Source organism: Paroedura picta, chromosome 10 (genome assembly GCF_049243985.1).
Source record: "Paroedura picta isolate Pp20150507F chromosome 10, Ppicta_v3.0, whole genome shotgun sequence".
Classification (NCBI taxonomy): Eukaryota; Metazoa; Chordata; class Lepidosauria; order Squamata; family Gekkonidae; genus Paroedura; species Paroedura picta.
The window spans coordinates 15,728,505-15,752,584 of record NC_135378.1 but is presented as its reverse complement, the minus strand read 5'-3'; the positions used below and the strand labels follow the sequence as shown (position 1 = coordinate 15,752,584).

Sequence of the window (24,080 nt, the reverse complement as noted above, 5' to 3'; positions counted from 1 at the left end):
GAGGACCACAGGTTGATTACCCCTGTTCTAGGGCTCAGTCAGGCTGAGCTGGGGTCCTCCGTTTGGGAATTGTGCTGCTGTACCAGCCAATCCTGACAATTGTTGGTCCCTTTTCTCTCTTGTCTGTTTTCTTCTTTGTCTCCCTGACTGCTGTCTGCACCTGATGCTTAAGTTTGTCTGCTGCTTAAGTTGCATACACAGAGCCAGCGGCAGACTCTAATCTGGAGAACTGGGTTCAATTCCCCACTCCTCGACTTGCAGCCAGCTGGGTGGCTGTGGGCCAGTCACAGGCCTTTTGGACCAGTTCTCACAGGACTCTCTCAGCTCCACCTACCTCAGAGGGTGCCTTGTTGTGGGGAGAGGAAGGGAATGGTGTTTGTGAGCTGCTTTGGGACTCTTTCAGGTAGTGATAAGCAGGGTACAAAAAAAATCTGTTTTTCTATTTTGCTGTAATTTGGATTATTCTTCTGTTCACTGTCATCAGGTTGTTCACAGAAGATTTACCATCTACATTGCAGGTATTACAATCACCCTCCCTGTCTCTCCCACAGCAGACACCCTGTGAGGTAGATGGGGCTGAGAGAGCTCTGACAGATCTGCTCTGTTTAGCTGTAATAGGACTGTGACAAGCCCAAGGTCACCCAGCTGGTTGTAGGTGGTGGAGGAGTGAGGAATCAAACCCAACTCGCCAGATTAGAAGCTGCTGCTCTTAACCTCTTCACTAAGCCCATTTTAATTTTAACTCTTCTTCTACGCATTAACATTTGAGATTGGAACTTTTACTGTGGCTTTTTACAGTAAACAGCAAAACAAACATCCTGCCACCCCCCCCCTGCCACTGGCGTCCCCCTCCCCCAAATATGCATTTCAACTTATTGATGCCATTAACATACCCGTCTCTGTCTCCTTGGGCTTCTCTTTAGGACCATAACTTTGGTTCTAAATATAAATTACAAGACCAAAGTTATGGCCTTTAGAAGGAGGCCAAGGAGATATATTCTCATTGAATAGTGCACTTCATTCAAATATTCAAATATTTGGGAGTGACCTTTACTGAGACATTGAGTTGGAACGACCACATGACATTAATGAAGGCCTCTATGCTGAAAATAATTGGGGCCATTTTGAGAGTTTTATTCCTCCAAACGTGGATCTCTTACTGATCCAGCAAACTTACTCAGCGCAGCTGGAGAATACCGCGTGACAGATATAGCCACCAACAAAGCGATGACGAAGGAGCCCAGGAAGTAAACCTGCAGTCAATTGGAAAGCGGATATTAGTTACAGCCTTAAAACGCCAGGCGTTCAATCAAAGGACAGCCGACTTGTACGCACCAGAAACGAATGCAAAACGTTCTTTGCCAAAATCCGCAGGCGAAGATAAAGGGAGGCTAAGAGACATGGGCTAATGGATTCTTCGTTGCTCTGATTCCAGCATCTGCAGGTGACAATGGACAAGTCAACAAGATATAAAAGCCACTGGTCAAAATTCTGCCTAGAAGGGACAGGAAATAGAACCTGCCCAGATGGCTGAGCAGAAAACTGGGGTGGGCCTATTGTCATGATATTGCCATCTAGTGCTTCCTTGATCTAATTGTATGGTCCTGCCTGTTTAATGATTTTCCCTGTTCTATGCTTTTGCCAAGTGATGTTTCTTTAGACCTCTTTTTAACCTGTGTTTCAGTGGTGTAGTGGTTTCCCACAGCTCTCTCTCTCTTTTCTTATATTGCTTTCAGGTGTTTTATGATTTTGACCTATGCTCATAGGAATGCCTGTAGTGTCAAAAGGTTTGCATGCCTGGGAAACCTGGCCTGGAAAGATTGAGAGCCTGGCACGTTAATTACTGTGCCAGGATTCGAACTGAAGGGCGGGGTTGCAAGGCTAACATACAAATCTGCTTGTGGTTTTTCTCTTTAGTTCTAGCAAGGAAAAGACATGCATTTGCATTGTTTTAGTTACATCCCAGTTTTCTCCCCAGCTGAGACACAAAGCAGCTGAGAACACCCGTTTCTCCTTCCTCCATTTTCTCACAACAGCTCTATCAGGTGGCTCAGACAGACTATGGGATGGGACCAAGGTCACCCAGCAAGCTCCATGGTAGAACTGGGGATTCGAACCTGGGCCCACCAGGATACTCCTCCAACAATCCACCCACTATGTCATGGTGGCTCTCAATGGGACGTGGTTTAAACTTATACACAGACAAGAAGGAGACCGAGCCAAATATGTTATCTGCAGCACAAAGCAAGAAAGAGAAGAGCCTCACCTTTCATAAAGCTTTTGAAGGACAGCTGTCTGACTGGCATCAGCAGTTCGGTTGATATCTAAATGTTCTAAAATATGATCGGAGATGGGATAACCTTCTTCCAGAAGAAGGGCCAAGTTAAAGAATCCCTACAAAAAAACACAAGGTGCAATATATATTAGTAATGTTACGTTATAGTCGGTCCAGTTTCAACATTACAGCCTTCCCATTTGCATTCATGATGTCATACGGACCCCATGCTGCTCCCAAAGGACTGAATCCGGCACACTACAACCTGTGCTGCACAAGTGTCAGTCCTGATGTAGCACTGTTGGCAAGGCATCACGTCTTTGTTAACAGAGAGATTAACCCAAAGTGTAGCCACTAAATGGAACCTGAAACAGCCAAGGTTTCCTGCCTCCTACCCTTCCTTCCTGTCCTTCTACACAGTTATAGAATATCCACACAAGAACTGAAGCAGCGTCTCAGCAAGATTCTAAATTAGAGCAGAGTCTCTCATTTTCCTGGCTTGTAAGTTCTTCTGCCTTTGGGGTTTTTTTGCTGTTCCATATGTGTTTTGCTCCCCCTAGTGGTCAATTCGACATTTTACTGGCTTGTGTCCAGCATAAAAACCTGCAGTTTAAATAAGCAGGGAGACATGATTGGACATAGACAGGTGTAATACTGAACTGACTACAAGAAGTAGCAAAATATGGGCAGAACAGAAGAATCTCTCCCCACTCCAAAGACACAAACTTACAAATGAGGAAAATGAGAATATAGGAATGCTCCAAAGTCCATCATGAGTAGGCCTACTCAGAACTAAGTTCCACCTTATTCATAGGACTGTGATCAAAAGAGGGATTGCCCAAACCAAGTCCAGAAGAAGAGCCTGCTTGGGAATTGCTGCCATCCAACTGGAACTATGAGCCTCCAAGAGACTATGCAGTCCACCTGTATAGTCAACCCACTCCTGAGCAGGCTTTACTCTATTGAAAAACAGGGAGTATTGACAATGCTTTTGCAGAATAGAATTGTTATTCTTCTGTAAGAACTTTGATGCTGATGCTTTTAGTGTGAGTGTTTTTAAATGTTCACATTTCTATGCCTCTCTTTCCATAAGAGCTGAAGGTAACATTTATAAGGACGGTCAATCTCAAATGAGTTGGAAGGAATTCCCCTCTAAGCAGATTCTTCATGCCCATTCTAACAACCATAAATGATTAATTTCATCTCAGATATTCAAATGGAGGAAAATGAGAAACTGCAAGTTTGATCAATTATCTGCTTGTAAGAGTCTACATAAGAGCCTCTTGTGGCGCAGAGTGGTAGGTAAGGCAGCAGAAATGCTGTCTGAAGCTGTCTGCCCATGAGGTTGGGAGTTCGATCCCAGCAGCTGGCTCAAGGTTGACTCGGCCTTCCATCCTTCCGAGGTTGGTAAAATGAGTACCCAGCTTGCTGGGGGGTAAATGGTAATGACTGGGGAAGGCACTGGCAAACCACCCTGTATTGAGTCTGCCATGAAAACGCTGGAGGGCGTCACCCCAAGGGTCAGACATGACCCGGTGCTTGCACAGGGAATACCTTTACCTTTTTAAGAGTCTACATAATAAGCATGGATAGTTTGGCTCAAATAAGCTGAAAAGTACCCAAATCAATGCTGATTCTGGCACTTTTTCGGCTTATCTGTGCTTAACTGCCAGTCCCTGAGAAGGCAGGGGAAAGAGTGTGCCCTGATCAGCTCATGACACCTGCCCCACTTGCTCCTTTTAAATCCTTCCCCAACTGGGGAGCGACTTAAAAGGAGGAGGCAGGACACCTGTCATCATCAGCTGATCACTGTGCGGGCCACAGTTAACTGTGGCCAAATGCCCCGAGCAGCTGATGATGACGGGCGTTCTTCCTGTTCCATTTAAATGCCTTCCCAAATGGGGAGGCATTGAAATGGAGTGGATGCCTGGAACCAACAGCTGAGGTGTGCACTGGACACAGTTAAAAGGAAGCAGTCAGAGCGCCTGTCAGCTGATGACATGTCCGGAATCTTTCCGATTTGGCCGAATCCGAAAAGGTAAAGGGGTATTCATGCCTTTTGCATTCGGTCAAATCATTTTCAGCCAGATCTGAAACGGTACATTTTTCGTACATTTATTTTGAACCTACTACATGGGGTTGCCTCTTGTGGCGCAGAGTGGTAAGGCAGCAGTCATGCTATCTGAAGCTGTCTGCCCATGAGGCTGGGAGTTCAATCCCAGCAGCCGGCTCAAGGTTGACTCAGCCTTCCATCCTTCCGAAGTCGGTAAAATGAGTACCCAGCTTGCTGGGGGGTAAATGGTAATGACTGGGGAAGGCACTGGCAAACCACCCCGTATTGAGTCTGCCATTAAAACGCTGGAGGGCGTCACTCCAAGGGTCAGACATGACCCGGTGGTTGCACAGGGGATACCTTTACCTTTACCTTTACATGGGGTTGCCAGCTCTGGATAGGAGGATACCTGGGGATTTGGAGTTGAAACCTAGAGAGGGATCTCAGTAAGGTATAGCACCAATACAGTCCACGTTCAAAGCACCCATTTTCTCTATGGAAGCAGATTTCTGTAACCCAGAAGCCAGTTGTAATTCTGGGAGATCTCCAGCTACCACCTGGAGCCTGGCAACTCTATGTCTATAACTTCCTTTTTACCAAAAGGCATTAGCCACAGTCCAAAAGAGAGTAATCCACATTACTGATTTAAACACTTGTAAATCCCTGAATAGGTCATCATCTTGGGCTATCTAATACTATCTAATGCAGGGGTAGTCAAACTGCGGCCCTCCAGATGTCTATGGACTACAATTCCCATCGCCCCCTGCCAGCATTCGCTGGCAGGGGGCTCCTGGGAATTGTATTCTATGGACATCTGGAGGGCCGCAGTTTGACTACCCCTGATCTAATGTTTTGTTGTGGTATGTAGCTCTGGCCACTCTGTTCTTTGTGTGGACTGCAGGATGGATTCAAGACCTACCTGATGGACCCCACAAGGGTCTAAAATGAAGCCAGACATCATGTCCTGTTTATCAGGGCAGACAGGGTGCAATCTTGCTGTTCTGTCTCAACTAGGGGCCACTTACCTGTGCGTCTCCATCCAACGCTGCCTGGGCATACATCTGTACCGACAGATCCAAGTCTTTGGATTGGTTCTGATATCCGTAGTAGTAGAAATCGCCGACCTTCAAATAAGCTAGGGAAACAAACAGGTTATTCCAAGTCAGGGAGGTTATTCCAAGTTCTCGAGAAGGAAACGTTGGAGGCTTTGGTCCTAGAAAGTGCTCCCAGCAACCACCAAGGGCAAAACTGCTTTGAGGAGCATCTATATTTCTCCAGGGTGTGTGAAAAAGAGCTCTAGGGCAACATGTTTCAGTGAGAAAGCAGCCAGGGAAGAAAGGGTTCAGGTCAGCCACCTGCTAGCACAAGCCCTGGATCAGAATCCCTTGGAAAAAGCCGCCCTGGTAGCTGCATTTGGAAAAGAAAAAATGATCATGGAACAAAATGTAACATGTAGTCCTGATCTCCTCATTCACCTTCTCCATACAGGTCCCAGCTCTTTTCAGATAAATTAAAGACTGCAAAGGGGATTCCTTTCCTACCCTTTGCAAGGCAGTTAGGTTAGGACTAGGCTTGGTAGCTCTGGGTTGGGAAATACCTGGGGATGTGGGGCAGGTGGGGGTGGAGCCTGCGGAGGGGCTTGGGGCAGGGAGGGACCTCAAACAGGAGGCCATGCCATTCTGTCCACCTTCAGATCACCCGTTTTTCTCAGGGGAACTATTTTCTCTTGTCTGGAGATTAACGGTAATAGCAGGAGACTCCCAGGTCTCACCTGGAGGGTGGCAACCTTAGTTATACCACAAATCCCAGTGGTTCAGATCGGCCACCTGTTAGCACAGGGTCTGGATTAGAATCCTGCTGTCTGCTGGCCAAGTATCAGGCTACCATGAGGACGAAGGGCCTTTTGTATTACCAAACCGAGTGCCATCTTGAAGAAGGAATTATACATACCCAACGCAGGAGCATTGTGCTGAGAAACGGAAAAATTATAGTATCTCCAGACGCAGTCAGTAGCGAAGTACCTTTTTGCCACATTCTGGGAGGGAAGAGGCAGGGAGGGGGGAAAAGACTCAGACTTGCTTTACAAGCAACGTTTTTCCTGTCTTTTTTCCGACCAAAGCTCTGCAACTCAGTGCCTAGAACAGGATAAGGACCTGACCTTTCATTCCCCGTCTCTCTTTATTTCCCAAAAGACAAAAGGAATTTTAAAAGTTTGGCAACATCCAAGGTTATATTAGGCCTTTCATTGGAGAGTCACAGCCATCTGCCTGGATTAAAATCATTGAAATTCACTGGCCGGAGTGGCATGGAATGGCATCTTAGGGTAGAATATAGAGGGCATTCCAATAAAATATGAGACTGAATCTGTTTTACAAGGAAGAGTTGGGTTTTGTACTCTGCTTTTTACTACCCAAAGGAGTCTCGAAGCAGTTCACACAACCGACACCCTGTGTGGTAGATGAGGCTGGGAGAGTTTGGAGAGAACTGCTTGTTGAGAATAGCTCTGAAAGCACCGTGACTAGCCCAAAAATTACCCAGCTGCCTGCATTCTATCAGAGTTGGGCATTCCTCCTAGCAAGAGTAAAAACTCTGCCTAGACCAGGTGAGATCAAGTAATAAACAGGAGGGAAGAGAATCCAGGGCAAGTATTAAAAAAAACACATAAAAAACAAACAGCAACATCTGTAGACATTTTAAATGGGGAAGCCATTGTGAAGACGTGAACTTACCGGTCTCTCTTCGCAGAGGTGTGCTAAATTGGTTTGAGACACTTCGATCCCGGTCTCTGCAGACAGAATGTAATACAGCAAAGCTTCATGCCTAAAAGGAGAGCGGCAGATCCGACAGAACGAAAAAGAAGAGAAGCCCAATGAACACCATCAAACACGGGGGCGGTTTCCCAGCCCTATTCCATGGAACCCTCCTTGGAAATCTATCGTGGATTTCTTAGATCAGCATTGACGGAGGAACTTCTCGGAAAGCCACCCGATGACCCCCCACACACACACGCGCACACACACACTGCTGTTTTTCAACAGCAGAAAAGTGCTTGGGCAGGGTTCCCAACCTCCAGGTGGTGGCTGGAGATCTCATGGGATTACAACTGAGCAGCAGGTGACAGGGATGCCTTCCCCTGGAGGAAATGGCTGCTTTAGAGGTTGACTCTAGCCGTAAAGGAATACCACAGAGAACAGCTCTAAGAGAACTGTGAACAGCCCAAGGTCACCCAGCTGGCTGCATGTGGAGGAGGGGGGACACAAGCCCACCTTGCCAGATTAGAAGCCGCTGCTTTTAGCCCTTGCATTAGGCTGGCTCTCTATGTCCCTCTGTTCAACCTTCGCTTCTCAGACTTTTGTGCTTCCAGAAACCCTTCCTATGTAGGCTTGTCTTCTTGGGGCCTTGGTTTGTGGGTAATTTGGGAGAGGGTTTTGGGGTCCACACAGCCCCAGCTGAAATTCATGGGATCCATAGCCCCAGAGCAAGGTTAAGGATCTGTGGGGCCTTAAAGGTAAAGGTAAGGGGCCTTAAAGGCAAGCACCGAGTCATGTCTGAACCTTGGGGTGACGCCCTCCAGCGTTTTCATGGCAGACTCAATACGGGGTGGTTTGCCAGTGCCTTCCCCAGTCATTACCGTTTACCCCCCAGCAAGCTGGGTACTCATTTTACCAACCTCGGAAGGATGGAAGGCTGAGTTAACCTTGAGCTGGCTGCTGGGATTGAACTCCCAGCCTCATGGGCAAAGCTTTCAGACGGCTGCCTTACCACTCTGCGCCACAAGAGGCTCTTCTGTGGGGCCTTAGCCAAACACAAGTGACCCGGTTATTTGTGCTGTGACAGCAGGGCACCCTTTCTACGGATAGCAGGAGCTTTGGAAGCAATGCACAGCTCTTTTTCCCCATTCCTGCAGCCACATGAGTAGGAAGACCCCTAACAATCAGAGAGTGAAGGCCCCCCAGCCATATAGCACTGCAGGGCCCTTGTGCCACAGGGCCCATAGTACCGCCTCTGGGTACACACTACTTGCAGGGGACGTGAAGGAGATTTTGGGGTGGAACCTGGGAATGCAGAATGTGGGGAGGGAAGGGACTCTGAGGGGAGATGGCTCCATTGCCATGCTTCCTAGATGCCATTTCCCTTCTCCAGGGGAACTGATCTCTGCTACCTGCAGATCAATTCTAATGGCAGGAGATGTCCAGTCACCCCCTGGAGACTGGGACTCCTGCTGGTTAGGATCGTGCAAAGCCATACGAGGGGGGAATTTTAAACACCGTTGGGAGAGATGTCTATACCGCCCCCCCCCCCCCCGGGGCTGTTTCCTTGCCTCTTGCAAAGATCTCCCCAACCATTTTTGTCCCATTTGTATCCAGCCCCTCTTGGGAAAGGTGGCTGGGATGAAGGGTGCTGGCCGCCCCTCTAGTTTTCCAACATGCCCGTCCTAAACCCATCCACCCTCTTCCCAGAGCAGCCATCTAATTGTAATACACAGACCTTCTGTGACCCAAAGAGTCTGGGAGCAGGGCTAGAACTGTAACAACAGTCCCACAACAACAACAGCGACCTCTGCTGGCCAAACCAGAAACAAAAAGACACCTGCTAGCTTTGAATTGTCAAGACTTTCACGGCCGGAATCAATTGCCTGTTGTGGGTTTTCTGGACTGTGTGGCCGTGGTCTGGTCGTTTGAGTCCCTGAAGTTTTGCCAGTACCTGTGGCTGGCATCTTCAGAGGTAGGACATAGCAAGATGGGAACCTCTCTGTGCCCAAGTGTGGAGTGTGGGTGAACAGTTGCTGGGCTTTGGTTTTAGTTGTTCGGGCGGTATAAGACAGGAATGGGATGTGTCACACCCCTGTCCCCCTGAGGAGTTTGGCGTTGTCATTCCATTGGGGTTTGGCTGGCTTAGCTGTGTCATTTCATCTGGGTGCTTTCTTCTGCTTTTCTTCTTTCCTTGCAGAGTTCTGCTCTTTTCTAGCATTATATGCTTGGCACTCCTACAGGTTTTAAAAAGCGGACTTAGACAGATTCACGGAGAATACGTCTATCAGTGGCTACTGGCCATGGTAACTCAAGGAAATCCCACACTGAAACTTCTGAATCCCAGAGCCAGGAGACAATACCAAGCAAAGGCCTTGGCTTCTCTGCCCTGCAATTGACCCTTTAGAGGAATTGGTTGGCCACGGTGTGAGAAAGCAGGCTAGACTGGATGGACCTCTGGTCTGATCCAGCAGGGCTCTTCCTGTATCTTATGATCCTACCTTGCTCACCAGGACAGTGTATTATGTGTGATCCTCTCGACATGCACCAGAGTATATATTTTCCAGCTTCAGTCAGTACACTACACATGACCAGAATGGTCTCCCAATGGGCATGGGAGATCTCGCCCCCCCAGATCCCATTGTCTGCCATTGCTTGGAAATGTCAGCAGGGGGGTTATTTTTGTAATGCAACCTTAGGTAGTTACCAGAAGTGACAAAGGGTAGCTCTAGGAATCAGCAGTTTGACAATAGAGTTGATTCCTAGAGTTACCCCTTGTCATTTCCAGGAAGGACTTCTGGTAAGTATACAAAGCTGCATTTTTAAAGATCTTTCCATGATGCTGCACCCTCCAACCCTAGATCGGAAACCCAGGTTTGTTTTGTGGGCACCGAGCTTGAAGCTATGTGCATTGCCCTATTCACACTAAATGGTGATTGCAGGTATTGGAAGGACTGCGGGCAGCATACGATGTGTGAGGCGGCAGTACCCAAAATGCCTCAACAGCATAGAGATTTTGGCTCAGTCTTCTGTAAAATGCAGCTGGCAATCTGGGCAGTGGCACATCTGTCTGCAAAGACCTTGGATCGAGGCCACCACTAAACAGCAGTCCATTGTCATTTAGATCAATATCACTGAAATTATCTGCCTCAAAGGCCATTGCATTTGATGTCCTGCAGATTCCGAATTACCAGGTTATGCTGCATTTTGCACAGGTTGGATAAAGCATTTTCAGTGCACTTTGGAAGCAGATCTTCTTATTTTGCACAGGAAACTCCAGCTGCAAAAGCACACTGGAAGTGCATTATCCAACGTGTGCGGAATGAGACCTGGGCTAATGGAGGTATTTCCCCCCACATGGAGGGATAAAGGCAGCATGGGGACAACCTTTGATTCCAGTAATGGAAAAGGAGGAAGGAGTTCAGCACGCCCACTCTGGCATGCCTCCCCTGATCACAACAGCAGTTGTGATCAAGGGAGGCATGCCGGAGTGGGCATGCTTGGACGCCAAAGAAGCAAAGGGAGCCAAGTTCTGGTCCCTAATCCCTCCTGCCCCATGAACAGGAAAGGCATGTTGTCCTGTCACCCAATCCATTCCGCAGCGGCCAACGCACACACACACAGATCCAAAATCAATATTTACTAGCAGAAAAGGAACCTACCATGACGAATCCAGATAAGCGTTGAGGGCTTTTCGAATGACGTGGCCCAAATAGCCGTTCTTTTCTGCCACGTATTTTGCCCAGCTGCAAGGGAAAATATTGAATATTTTTAATTAATTTAATTTTTAATTAATTAAATATTAAAACATTAAAATGCAAGGCTTGAAGCCAAGTTTTTAGCTAGTAAATACTAGGGATTTGGACCAAGGGAGGAAATTGTTCCTTTTTGGTTCTGATTTGGTACAACCTGAATCAACTGAATCACTGAGTGGCAGCCCCAGGAGGCAGGGCCAGTCCCACAATGGCTGCCCTAGTGAAGATTCTTGTGCTGTGGTGGCAGATGCTGCCAAAGGAATGTTTTTGAAAGCCGCACAATTGTTTAAATCTCCACATCTGGGGAAAAGCCACACTTGATTCCACTCATTTTCTAAGAACACTTGGTGGGCACCACGTTGGGGACGCATGAAGTAGATCAGCCATTCTCAAACCTTTTTGTCAGGGCCTTTTTAAGAGCTCTTCTCAGGTTGCAGGGCCCCTATAGTAGGTGGCCACTGTGGCCCTCCAGATGTTCATGGACTACAATTCCCATGAGCCCCTGCCAGCATTCTTTAAAAAAATCTTTAAAAATTCAACCAAGAGAAGCATGTGTGTTAATTTTCCCCCCTTGAATGAGTTAATTCAAGCACACACGAAGAAATGGATCACATGATATCTTTTTCTTTCCCTTGATGAAGGTCGAACTTTCTACCAATTGTTAACAAAATGTAGGACAAAATGGTATTTTATCAGTTCAGTTACTACCCCTCCGCCAAAAAAAAAGCCCTTTGGGTTCCCCTTCTCACATTTTCCTCAATGTAGACCCCTTCAAATGTTCCAGGGCCCCCCAGAATGACTGGGGCAGACTGTATATCTTGGCGAAACAGAGGGAGTTTTCAAATTACATTAATTCTAACTTCAGGTGCAGTTCTAGTGAAATGAGATCCCCTTGACAATTTCTTAGGAGTTACTTACATGACTGCCATTTCAGGGTCTCTGGGGAAACTTGGCAAGTCTCCTGTCATGTAATGCAGAGAGCACCTCAACGTCCCTTCCATGTGGCCTTCTTCTGCTGCTTTATGGAAATAATCAGCGGCCATGGACTACAAAAGAAACAAAATGGTAGGGGGAAAAATGAACGTCTCTCATTAACTTTTCACCTAGTTTTAAGTCATCTGACACAGGAGAGGGGGAAAGAAACTTCAAAAAAATATTCTAGCAAAGGGGATGAAGGGACAAGCCATCTCCCTATCATGTACGTGAGGGTCTGGGTACGTGCCAGAACATTTCCAGCAAAGCCACCAAGAGACATGTCTGAGGGAGCTCACTGTTTGCTAAGAACAGTCTTGAAGAAGAAGAAGAAGAGGAGGAGGAGTTGGTTCTTATATGCTGCTTTTCTCTGCCAGAAGGAGGCTCAAAGCAGCTTACAGTCACTTTCCCTTTCCTCTCCACACAACAGACACCCTGTGAGGAAGGTGAGGCTGAGAGAGTCCTGATATTACTGAAGAAGAAGAAGAGTTGGTCCTTATACACCGCTTTTCTCTACCCGAAGGAGTCTCCAAGTGGCTTACATTTGCCTTCCCTTTCCTCTCCGCACCAGAGACACCCTGTAAAGTAGGGGAAGCAGAGGGAGCCGTGATATTACAGCTCGGGGTTTCCAGATGGCCCTGGAAGGGATTCCCAAATAGGTGGGAGTTAATTATATTTTGCATATTTTTCAAGTTGTTAAACATTTATTGGATGATATGATCATATGTAGTCATAGTGACCTGCTACCTCACTCTCAAAATGGTCAATGAGGGGCCTGGAGGGGGTGGGAAGAGGAGGGGCCCCAGGTGGGCTCTGCTTCCCAACCGTATTCTGCATGACTGCACCACTTCTGGGGTTTCTGGAAGTTTTAAGAACATTTCAGGGGTTTAAAAGGTGAGAATTGCTGCCTGAGGTGGTGGCTGAAGTTCTCCTGAGATTATGACATTTTCTCCTGAGGATAATGGCTGCTTTGGAAGGTGGACGTAACCCCACCCTCTCCCCCCAGAATTGCCCCCTTCAGAACTGACAAACATGACACAGACCCCCAATACTTCAAAAAACTCTTCTTCTTGACACAGTTCATGTCTGAAGCCCATTCATGAGGTCTGGTAATGTCCTTGGGGTCCTTCTTCCAAGACCTCTTTGATGGAGCTCTCTCACCAACGGCACCGGCAAATACTCACGCGATTTCTACCAGCCGCATTGGGATAAATCCCATCTAGGTAGAGGACACCGAGATTGAAGGAGGCATCGGGACTGCCCATGGCTTCAGCTTTTAACCAATATTTGGCGGCTTTTGCATAGTCTTTCTTAAAGTTGTGGTAATACCAGCCCAGCCCGTTCATTGCCTGAGGCAGACCCTGCAGGTAAAAGGAACGAGAATGAAGCAGAAATCTCACAAGCGCTGATGTGCCTGCCTGTCTTTACTGGGCCTCCCTGAGGTCAGGGAAATATGGTATTTAGTCCAGGGATCACTGCAGCACTCCAGGCACCCCCAGTAAAATCCTGGGGTTTCCCACAGTTCTGGCTGAGTGCTGAAAATCTTTCATGAACATGCAGGAAAAGAAAGAAGAGGAAAAGAAGAGCTAGGCTTTTGTAGCTTGCTTTTTACTACCCAAAGGAGTCTCAAAGAGGCTAACAGTCGCCTTCCCTTTCCTCTCCCCACAACAGACACCTTGTGTGGTAGGTGAGGCTGAGTGAGCTCTGAGAGAACTGTGACTGGCCCAAGGTCACCCAGGAATAAGGAATCAAACATGCTTCTACAGGTTAGAAGCCTCCTAACCATGACACCAAGCTGGCTCCTGGAGGGTCATATGAATACAGCAAGACTTTGTTGCATATGGAAAGCAAGCAAGGGTCATGATTCCTCCCTGACATCCTAGCTTTCCATGAGCAAAGGCTGCTCTATATGGGAACAGTATATGGGACAGCACTAGAGTTGGTGGCTGGAGCTCTCCTGGGATTGTGACTGCTCTCCAGGCCACAGAGATCAGTTCTCCTGGAGAAAATGGCCACTTTGGAAGGTTCTCTCTATAGCATTGTACCCTACTGAAGTCCTGCCCCACTGCAAACCCACCCTCCTCGGGCTCCAACCCCCAAATCTCCAGGTACTTCCCAAGTGAGAACTGACAACCCTATTTCCAATGGCTGTCTGCAGACGAGATCCAGATGGGAGCAATCGAGAAACCCGCTATATTAAATTACCTTTGCGGCAGCTTTTCTCATCAGGCGCAGAGCAAGTCGTCGGTCTTTTTGCACACCTTGACCCTGGGTGACAAAGAATCAATTGCAGAGTTACGGAAAGCAGCCTCGGTTTTTCCTGTTACCCTAAAAAAGTGCAATTGCTCACATAAGGAGAGTCTGATGAAGAGATGAAGAGGAGGAGAGTATCCACAGCTCAAGCAAGAATAGGATGTTACAAGGAAAGTATACAGAATGTAAAAAAACAAAACAGCATTCAGGCCTGGAAAGTATGAATTCAGTTTATGGATCTATTTCCAGTGACTGACCATGTTCTGTTACCTACCTCTGGCCTCCTAATTCAACAGCTCTTTGATGAAACATTGAATGGATGGGTGGGATATTCACCTGGTGCTTGCATTCACTTTTAAAAAGCATTTAACTGGCAAATGTTTTCACTTAAACAATTTCTTGTATAATTCATGGTGGAATGGAGAAGGCATGGATGAAATATCAATATTTTCCGATTCCCAAAGAGGAACGTGCATACCAGCAGCCACAGGTAAGTATCCTGAAAAAATGCAACAGGCTTCCAGCTACTTGTCACACAACCTCCAAGAAAGGTGGTGCCAATTTCTTGCACAGGACGTTGTACAATTAAATTGACAACACAGAATGAAGAACTATGGGAAACAACCTTGTCTGTTATGCAATAGCAGGGCTGGTCAGTGCTTGGAACATAGTAACAACTTCTGCTAGATGTAAAAATTGCATTTTGCAAACAAACTGTCGTAATACTACTACTAATAATAGTTTATTTTTTATATTCGCTACATGAAGGAGTCCCAAAGCGGCTTAAAAGCACCTTTCCCTTCCCCTCCCCACAACACACACCCTGTGAGACACATGGGGCTGAGGGAGCTCTGTCAGAACTGCTCTCTGAGAACTGTAACTACAGAACTGTAATGGGCCCAAGGTTGGTTGCATGTGGAGGAGTGGGGAATTAAACCTGGTCCTCCAGATTATAGTCCACCACTCTTAACCATGCTGGCTCTGGTTGACCGCTGTGTGAGCCAGGATGCTGGACTAGATGGACCACTGGTCTGATCCAGCAGGGCTCTTCTTATGTTCTCTGTAAGGCATTTAGGATACAATTCAGCATCTTCTTATGATTTTATTTTTTGCCTCTTTGAAAAGTTCTTTAAACATGAAAAGCGGATACTAATTCTCTAAATAAATAAATTGTGAATAAATGTCAGAATTCAGAATGTAGGGCCATGACAGAATGCTCCTGAAAGATACAGAAGGTATTGTGTGATCCGAAACAGAGTTTCACCCTTCTAAATCCACTGAAGTCAATGGGCTTAGAAGGATACATCTCTGTTTAGGACTCTGTTTAGGACCACAGCCTCTACTAGAAGAACTATTCTGACTTATGTGAAAATTATTTATACTATCCATGGATTAAACTTGAAGACACACAGGAGTTCAAGATGTAAAACCAGAAACATCGGAAAGCCTTGCTAATATATAATGTAGTGTAGATGAACTGTGCTCCTGCAGAAAATGTGTCAAGGATTATAAATAACTACTAAAATAACCAATATTGAAAGCTGGCAGTAATTCCGTGGACTCTGTGGGGTGGATTGATCATGATGTTGGAAAGCGCAGAAATGGTTAGGATTATCGATGAGCTACATAGAATCAACTGATCAAGAATCATGGCCAAACTGGGGAGGGGAAAAATTGAACTCATATATTTTATCATGAAATACCTGTTGCCACTTTGGAAGGGTCTTTGTATGAATTTTGACACAGCCATCCTAGGGAGAGTTCTGCTCTTCTCCATCTTCAGTGGAGTTTAAAAAATGTGACTCAGCTTCGGACGGCCCAGAGCGCACCTTACCTTGAACAACACAATGGAAAAATCATAGAGGGATACAGGGTCTTCGGTTTCCAAGGCCCCCTTTGCGTACCACTCCACAGCTGCTTCAGGATTTTTTTCTACTCCCTGCTGACCCCAAAAAAGCATCTGTCCTAGCCGTTGCTGTAACAAGACAAAAACACAAATAAATATCAAGTAAAACTGATTGTGAGCTTTTCTGCCTCTCGTTTTCCTTGCTTGTCGGTTCCTGTTGCTTCGGGTCTCTTTCTATTCTGTGGTCGGTTCAATATTACATGCCTTTGTGTTAGCATTAAAAATTAGCAGTTTAAATCTACAGGCAGACCTGTCAGACATAATGCACTGTGATACTGAATCAACCACTAGAGCAGGGGTAGTCAAACTGCGGCCCTCCAGATGTCCATGGAATGCAATTCCCAGAAGCCCCTGCCAACATTTGCTGGCAGGGGCTCCTGGGAATTGTAGTCCATGGACATCTGGAGGGCCGCAGTTTGATTACCCCTGCACTAGAGGAAGCAGAACACATGTGAAATAGATCAGGGGTAGTCAACCTGTGGTCCTCCAGATGTTCATGGACTACAACTCCCACGAGCCCCTGCCAGCGTTTGCTGGCAGGGGCTCATGGGAATTGTAGTCCATGAACATCTGGGGGACTACAGGTTGACTACCCCTGAAATAGATCATCCCCCCTCCCCCCAAAACAACAGGAAAACACCAGTGGGGAAAAAAAGAATGTGGAAAATAGAGATGCAATCCTACACAGAGCTGTTACAGTCCATTAATTTCAGCAAACTTAGACTGGAAGAACTCTGCATAGGATTCTGCTGTAAGGTAATCTCTAAATACATCTACTTCTGGGCATGGTGTGACAATCCAGGCCAGTGCATAAACCACCTTCCTAGAACCGGGATCCTCTTATATTTCAGCCATACGCTTCCATGCGTAACATTTCAATGGGGGTATTCATATATCCTCAGCCACTGCCTCTGGCTGTGCATGCACTTAGATAGCAGAGATTTGAGGTCAGATTTCAGAGATCTACCCTTACGGAGTTACCACCCCTTCCCCCTCACTTATGCCCATTGAGTTCAGTGCACTAAGATTGGAGTAACTCTATGTAGGATGACCCTGCAGATCTGCCTGATGAAAATGGTGCATCAGCCTGCCTGAATCAAACCACAGGCTTACATAGAGGGTTGCCAGCTTCCAAGTGGGGCCCAGAAATCTCCCATCATTATAACTGATCTCCAGACAACACAGATCAATGGAGGACATGGCTGCTTGGGAAAGTTGACTTTATGGCGATATATCCTGCTGAGAGAGCCTCTTGTGGCGCAGAGTGGTAAGGCAGCCGTCTGAAAGCTTTGCCCATGAGGCTGGGAGTTCAATCCCAGCAGCCGGCTCAAGGTTGACTCAGCCTTCCATCCTTCCAAGGTTGGTAAAATGAGTACCCAGCTTGCTGGGGGGTAAACGGTCATGACTGGGGAAGGCACTGGCAAACCACTCCGTATTGAGTCTGCCATGAAAACGCTAGACTGTGTCACCCCAAGGGTCAGACATGACTCGGTGCTTGCACAGGGGATACCTTTACCTTTACCTTATCCTGCTGAGATTTCTCCCTTCCCCAAACCCTCCCCTCCCCATACTCCCCCTAAAAAAAAATCTCAAGGTATTTTCTACCCCAGTGTTGGCAACCCTATTCACATGGTTCAATTCTGCATTCTCTGACCAGCAGTGGCTCTCACAGGCCTCTGGGTTTGCTGAATTTGCACGTACCCCCAAGCTCATCTACCTGGGCAGCTGCATTTCCTCTGCTTGCTTCATATTTCAGCCACATAAAGAGGTCGCCATTCTCTTTGGTTTGAGTTTTCAGCAAGTTGTCATCCTGAAGCCTTATTACTTCTACAAAGGCCTAGAGCAAAAGAAAGGAAGCATTAGACCCGCCCTCACTTCTCCCAAAATGGCAGGTGGGTTCTGTTCTCACACTTGGCATTGCTCCATTTTGTTAACACCTTTGGGTCACTTCTAAGGTGAGGCTGAAGGATCAACGGTCAGAAAAAAAGCATATGCTTTCTCACAGACATTGCCCTAGGTTCAGCCTCCAGCATCTCCTAATTAAAGTCATTCTGGTGGCCGGGGTGAGAAAGAACTTCCTTGGAGAGCCACTGCTAGAATCACAGAATCATAGAGTTGGAAGGGACCTCCTGGGTCATCTAGTCCAACCCCCTGCACTATGCAGGACACTCACCACCATATTGCTCAACCACTTTAACCTGCCACCCCCTTGAATCTTCACTGAAGGAGGCTCAAAGCGGCTTACATTTACCTTCCCTTTCCTCACCCCACAACAGAACCCTGTGAGGGAGGGGAGGCTGAGAGAGCCCTGATAATACTGTAGAATCATAGAATCAGAGTTGGAAGGGGCCATACAGGCCATCTAGTCCAACCCCCTGCTCAACGCAGGATCAGCCCTAAGCTGAAGAAGAAGAGTTGGTTCTTATATGCCACTTTTCTCTACCCGAAGGAGGCTCAAAGCGGCTTACAGTCGCCTTCCCATTCCTCTCCCCACAACAGACACCCTGTGGGGTGGGTGAGGCTGAGAGAGCCCTGATATCACTGCTTGGTCAGAACAGCTTTCTCAGTGCCGTGGTGAGCCCAAGGTCACCCAGCTGGCTGCATGTGGGGGAGCGCAGAATCGAATCCGGCATGCCAGATTAGAAGTCTGCACTCCTAACCACTACACCAAACTGGCTCTCGTGGGGCATTACAGCGGCAAAAAATCCCCCTCCTCTACGCAACCTGTCCAGGCCACCGTCCACCTCAGGGTATGGGGTCTGCTGATGTTCTAGCACTGCCTGAGGAGGGCCCTCAATCTTCTTTGCTCTGGCTTCAACTAAGGACTGGCAGAAGAGCTCCATTTTACAGGCCCTGTGGGACTCTGACAACTTTGTCAGGGCCTGTAGCTCTTTCAGGAGCTCATTCCACCAGGTCAGGGCCAGGATCAAAAAAGCCCCGGCCCTGGTCGAGACCAGACGCCATTCCCCTGGGTCAGAATAGAACCTGCAGAGTGAAGAGTCCTGCAGGGAGCATAAGGAGAGAAGCAGTCCCTCAGATAGGCAGGGTCCAAGCCAATGATGGTCTTAAAGGCTAAAACCAGAAGTTTAAACTTGATCTGGGCTACAACTGGTAACCAGTTAGGGGAGAGAACCTAGGAGCAGGCTCCGAGTTCCCTGGTTTGCTCCTTTGGCATTTTGCATGGTGTATATTATGTTGCAGACAATAATTCTGAATTGGAGGCAACAATTAACTGGATGCAAGGCAGAAAGGCGGGATATAAATGCATTACATGCATTTAGGCAAATGCATTAAAATGTTGCTAGGCAGGAAAATAAATTGGGACATTGCATATTTCCTTTACTTGGTCTCCTTCTGCAGTCTGATGATCGTGGGGGGTCTTGACAGCAACATCGCTATAGTAGGCGTATGACAATTCCAGATCGTGCGGGTAGCCATTAATGCCTTGGTAGTGCTTGTATCCAAGGCTGATCAAAGCCAGCCTATCTCCTCCCTGAGCAGCGATCAAACTGTACAGCAGCCCCTGGTAAAAACAAAGCAACAGAAATGTGAGTTGAGAAATAAGAGAAAAAGTGCAAAGCTGAAAATCAGGCATGCAACCAGCCAGTAAACAACAGCAGATGCTGAAAAGGTCTCGTCCATTTTTTAAGTCCTGGAATGCCTTAAACCCTCACTTTGATATCCCAGATTAGCTTCTCTGAGAGTCAAAACTTGCTTCTTACCTGGTTTGGGTCAACAGCCACGCCCAGTCCAATGTCAAAGATCACAGCCAGGACATAGGAAGCCCTGTGATAACCACAACAGCTGGAGTACACCAGAGATAAGACCGAGGAGTTGACATGATTCAAGCCATCAGCCCTGGATAGATTCTGAGCAGCTTTCTCAAAGATCCGGCGTCCGGTTTCTAACACGGCATCCTCCTGGCTTTCGGGAACTGAAAATGCAAATATATATCTGTTCCTCATAATAAAAGGGTAAGTGGGTGCTGGGTGGAACTGGGACTCATCACCTGAACACCAATCAGAGAGGCTATCCTGGCTGTCCCATTCCTGATTGGCTGTCCGTCCAACGAATAGCCAATCAGGAGGTATGTCCCACTCCTGATCACCTCCCCCTCCAACTTCTTCCATATGGAAGAAGTGCCAGCCACCGGTAAGGTAGGCAAGTGGCTGGAGATGGGAGGGAGGGCAGAGGGCCAGGGACTAAGTCTGGGGGCAGTGGGGGGAGGAGGGAGGGAGCCCCCAACAGTGCTACCGTTGCCCCAAGCAGCTGCAGCCATGGCCTTGCCAGGGCTGCCCAGGCCAGCATGGGGAAGAGTGGAGTTCCCCCCAGCACTTCCCCCCCACCCCGAAAAGGCCCACTGGGGCTTGCGGAGGCCTCAGTGGGCCTTTGGGGGGTAACGGGGAAAAACAGGCTGCCCCCCAAAGCTCCCCCTCCCCAAAAGGCCTGCCCCCCCCACTCCTGCCACCCCAAAAAGGCCTTGGGGGGTGGGGGTGAGCAAACTGCTCCGCAGTGCTTCCCCCCCCCCCAGTTTCGCACAGGAAGTAATATCGTCATGCCAATGACATCTGGCCTATGATCTGGCATTTGGGCAAAAAACGTTATGTTGGAAGCCAGTTTTATCATAGACTATTAGCCCAAATACCAGAGCGTTGCCCTGACATTGCAGAGTCATGACATCACTTCCTATGCGATGCTGGGGGTGACGAGGCCTGGGCCTTTCTCTTTCTCCTGGTAAGCCCCCACCACCACCACCACCACCAATCCCCTGCCAGGTGCCAGGTGGGACCTAACAACCCTACAGCCCCCTCCCCTTCCCAAATCCTGCCCTCCTCAGGTTCTACCTCCCAAATCTCCAGGTATTTCTCAACCCAGAATTGGCAACCCTACTTTCCACCACGGACAGCACAATATTTCACAGCCTAGGACTGGAACAAAAGTTCAGAAATCACAAAAGGGAAGGAAAAGAAACGAGAGTTTCTCCTTACCGCCCCACAAATGTAAATCAGTATCTTGCATCTCTTTCAACAGCTCCTCATAAATAGTCCTCAGCTCTTTTCCCCACAAGGAAGCCGGGCACTTGAGGTGATCTCTATATTTCTTACTCATTTCCAAATAATAGTTTTCAGGAAGGCCTGATGTGAAAGAAAGTGAATTATTCCACCTGATTTTTGAAAGCTTTTCACATACAGAATCTATTTCCTCCCCTTCAGCGTTACTTTTACGATGGCAAAAAAAATAATCCCTTCCATTTAAAGATTACATTGTTCCTGTTTGATGTTTCGGTTCCACTACAAACATACAGCCTGATCTTAAAATGTACTTATTCAGAAGTCAGTCCCACTGATCAAAATGAGACTTCATCTTTATGAATAGGAGTTGACGACAGAGGCCTTCAATAGATATCGCAATTATCCTGTTTTCCCAGGGAAACCTGGGAACTGCAGCCCTCTGAGGGGGGACTACAGGGCTCAAACCAGCCAAAATTCTGAGAATCTTCACCAACTGACAGTCCCAGGATCTGGGTGTGAATGAGGGGAACAATCGCTTTTAACCCTGTCTAAAACCCAATTGCACTTGTAGTACAGATGTGCCCAGGCAGAAAAAGAATGCAATGCAGTTTTCACTATCCACATATCTCGTGTAGGATGTTCCTCCAAAAAGAGTCACAGAATCACAGAATCATAGAGTTGGAAGGGGCCATACAGGCCATCTAGTCCAACCTCCTGCTCAACGCAGGATCAGCCCTAAGCATCCTAAAGCATCCAAGAAAAGTGTGTATCCAACCTTTGCTTGAAGACTGCCAGTGATGGGGAGCTCACCACCTCCTAAGGCAGCCTATTCCACTGCTGAACTACTCTGACTGTGAAATTTTTTTCTTGATATCTAGCCTATATCGTCATACTTGTAGTTTAAACCCATTACTGCGCGTCCTTTCACCAGGCCTCTGCTGAGGCCAGGGAAACCCCCACTTTGGCGTTGCTCCCCTTACTTTGGGGCTTTCGCAAAGCAGGAGGAAGTGCCCTCCAAAAGCCAATTTCACAGCACCCCCCTCCTCCTCCAACCAAACTGGAACCAGAGAAGAACATGCTGACATCTCCCAGAAGTGACATCAGCATGCTAAAGTCATTGGGGGGGGGGGGGTGACACTCTGGGTTTTGGGCAAAACTCTATGGTTTGAGGCCAATTTTTTACCATAGAGTTTTCTCAAAATCCAGAGTGTCAGGCCTGACACCTTTCTTTTGGGTTTAGGTAAGTGTGAGCGGAAGCTCCCGGAGTACACCTCCACACACCAACAGTGCCGTGGCGCCTGGCAACCGTACCCCTCAGTCCTGTGTTAAAAACCTTAAATGCGATAGTCCACGCATGCACACACGCAAACACACATGTATAAACAACTACAGACAGCACAGCAAGGTGGAGACTGAGATCCACAAGCTGTAGCTTAATACTTACACTTTCTGTGTTCTCGTCTCAGCCTGAATCCAAACTCTGAGGTGATGCTTTGGATATCTGCACATTTGTTGTAGTACAGCTCAATTCTTTCCATAATGCCACGGTTGTCGAATAGGTTAGTAATCTAGAGGGGCGGAAATGAAATTTCTACCTGCTTCGGCAAGGGCAACTAAAGCAGTAGTAACAAAACACATTTTTGAGGGAAGGGTTTGAACGTACTTTAAACACCGGATAAAATGCAACTTGTTATTTTATCATTCCATTTCTATTGCGACTGAATAAATCAAGCTGCAAACAACTGCTATTTAGCATGTAACTCAGTCCCGCCCCCCCCGACACCACCCCCAAGCTCACTCCAAGACGAAAGAACATCAATAATTTAATGCAACATTCTGACATCATCTGGAAGTGATGGTGACACACAGGGTTGTGGGGGGGGGCTCTGATTTTCTGGGCAAAACTCTATGGTTTGAACAAAAAGCTAGAGTGCAACCCTAATTAAGCACCATGGCCCAAAACCATATCTCCTCCTCGGAGACTGTTCTTTGAGGCTAAACTGTATGTTGATCAGATTCCCCGCATAATGTGCCTTTGGTGTCCCAGTGCTTAGTTTTATGGAATGAATCGCTGGGATATGAATCTTCCTTAGTCAACAAGGACTTTTTCCAGAGGACCTCTCTGAGAAGAAGTTGCGGGGTGGTGGGCCACTGTTCCTACCCTGCAAAACAATTTGGGGGTGACAACTATAACTGACTCCATGCACTACTTTTGCCTGTGAGCTGGTTGTTGTTGTTAGGTGCAAAGTCGTGTCCGACCCATCGCAACCCCATGGACAATGATCCTCCAGGCCTTCCTGTCCTCTACCATTCCCCGGAGTTTACAGCATCGGACTGTCTTTTCGCCACCAATTACTTCCACAACTGAGCGTCCTTTCGGCTTTGGCCCAGTCGCTTCATTCATTCTGGCGCTACTCGTACTAGCTGTCTGCTCATCCCCACTAGCATATTGGACACCTTCCGACCTGAGGGGCTCATCTTCCGGCGTCATATCATTCTGCCTTTTGAACTTGTCCATTGGGTTTTCATGGCAAAGATACTGGAGTGTGAGCTGGTAAATGTCACATATTGGTACAACCTTTCTAAAAGAACAAAGAAAATCCTGCCTGATTCTTTTTTTTTTTTTAAGTTTAAGAATGCTTTCATTTTGGTTGCCAAATCTGGATTGTGAAATACCTGAAGATTTTGCGGATGAAGTCTGAGGAGGGTGGGGTTTGGGGAGTGGGGTACAATGCCTGACTGTTCACTGCCCAAAGAGGGCATTTTCTCTAGATGGACGGATTCCTGCCACCTGGAGATCAACTGTAATCCCAGGAGATCTCCAGACAACATGTGAGGGTTGACAACCCACGATTCATCCAAGCCACTAAACCGGTCTTCAGAACACCAGCAGAAGTTAGAGGAGAAACCAGGCCCATACTTAAAAGCTGGGTCAGACACAGGTCTCCTAACACATCCCCCCTCACTCACCTTTCTTGTCCCTAGAGAATTCAGCCGATAGTATTTCACCGGGCCAAAGTACCCTTCGATACCGGATGCGTAGTTACTGCCCCCAAGAACAAAATATCCTGAAGTGTCATCATGAAAGAAATCCTCCCTGAAAC

The 24,080-nt window shown here is 47.4% G+C and overlaps 1 protein-coding gene across 1 annotated transcript in view; it reads right to left on the bottom strand.

Annotated features, from left to right (window-relative positions):
- SEL1L3 (SEL1L family member 3) overlaps positions 1-24,080 on the bottom strand; it is a 44,239-nt gene that overhangs the window by 4,486 nt on the left and 15,673 nt on the right. The window contains exons 7-23 of the mRNA XM_077301490.1: positions 23,947-24,079; positions 22,421-22,544; positions 20,953-21,099; positions 19,687-19,898; positions 19,308-19,487; positions 17,682-17,801; positions 15,893-16,033; positions 14,011-14,073; positions 12,990-13,166; positions 11,752-11,879; positions 10,741-10,824; positions 7,058-7,148; positions 6,279-6,363; positions 5,354-5,463; positions 2,267-2,394; positions 1,336-1,438; positions 1,178-1,253 (exon numbers count right to left, since the gene is read on the bottom strand). Coding sequence (XP_077157605.1) covers positions 1,178-1,253; positions 1,336-1,438; positions 2,267-2,394; positions 5,354-5,463; positions 6,279-6,363; positions 7,058-7,148; positions 10,741-10,824; positions 11,752-11,879; positions 12,990-13,166; positions 14,011-14,073; positions 15,893-16,033; positions 17,682-17,801; positions 19,308-19,487; positions 19,687-19,898; positions 20,953-21,099; positions 22,421-22,544; positions 23,947-24,079 — 2,102 coding nt within the window. The remainder of the gene's footprint in view (positions 1-1,177; positions 1,254-1,335; positions 1,439-2,266; positions 2,395-5,353; positions 5,464-6,278; positions 6,364-7,057; positions 7,149-10,740; positions 10,825-11,751; positions 11,880-12,989; positions 13,167-14,010; positions 14,074-15,892; positions 16,034-17,681; positions 17,802-19,307; positions 19,488-19,686; positions 19,899-20,952; positions 21,100-22,420; positions 22,545-23,946; position 24,080) is intronic.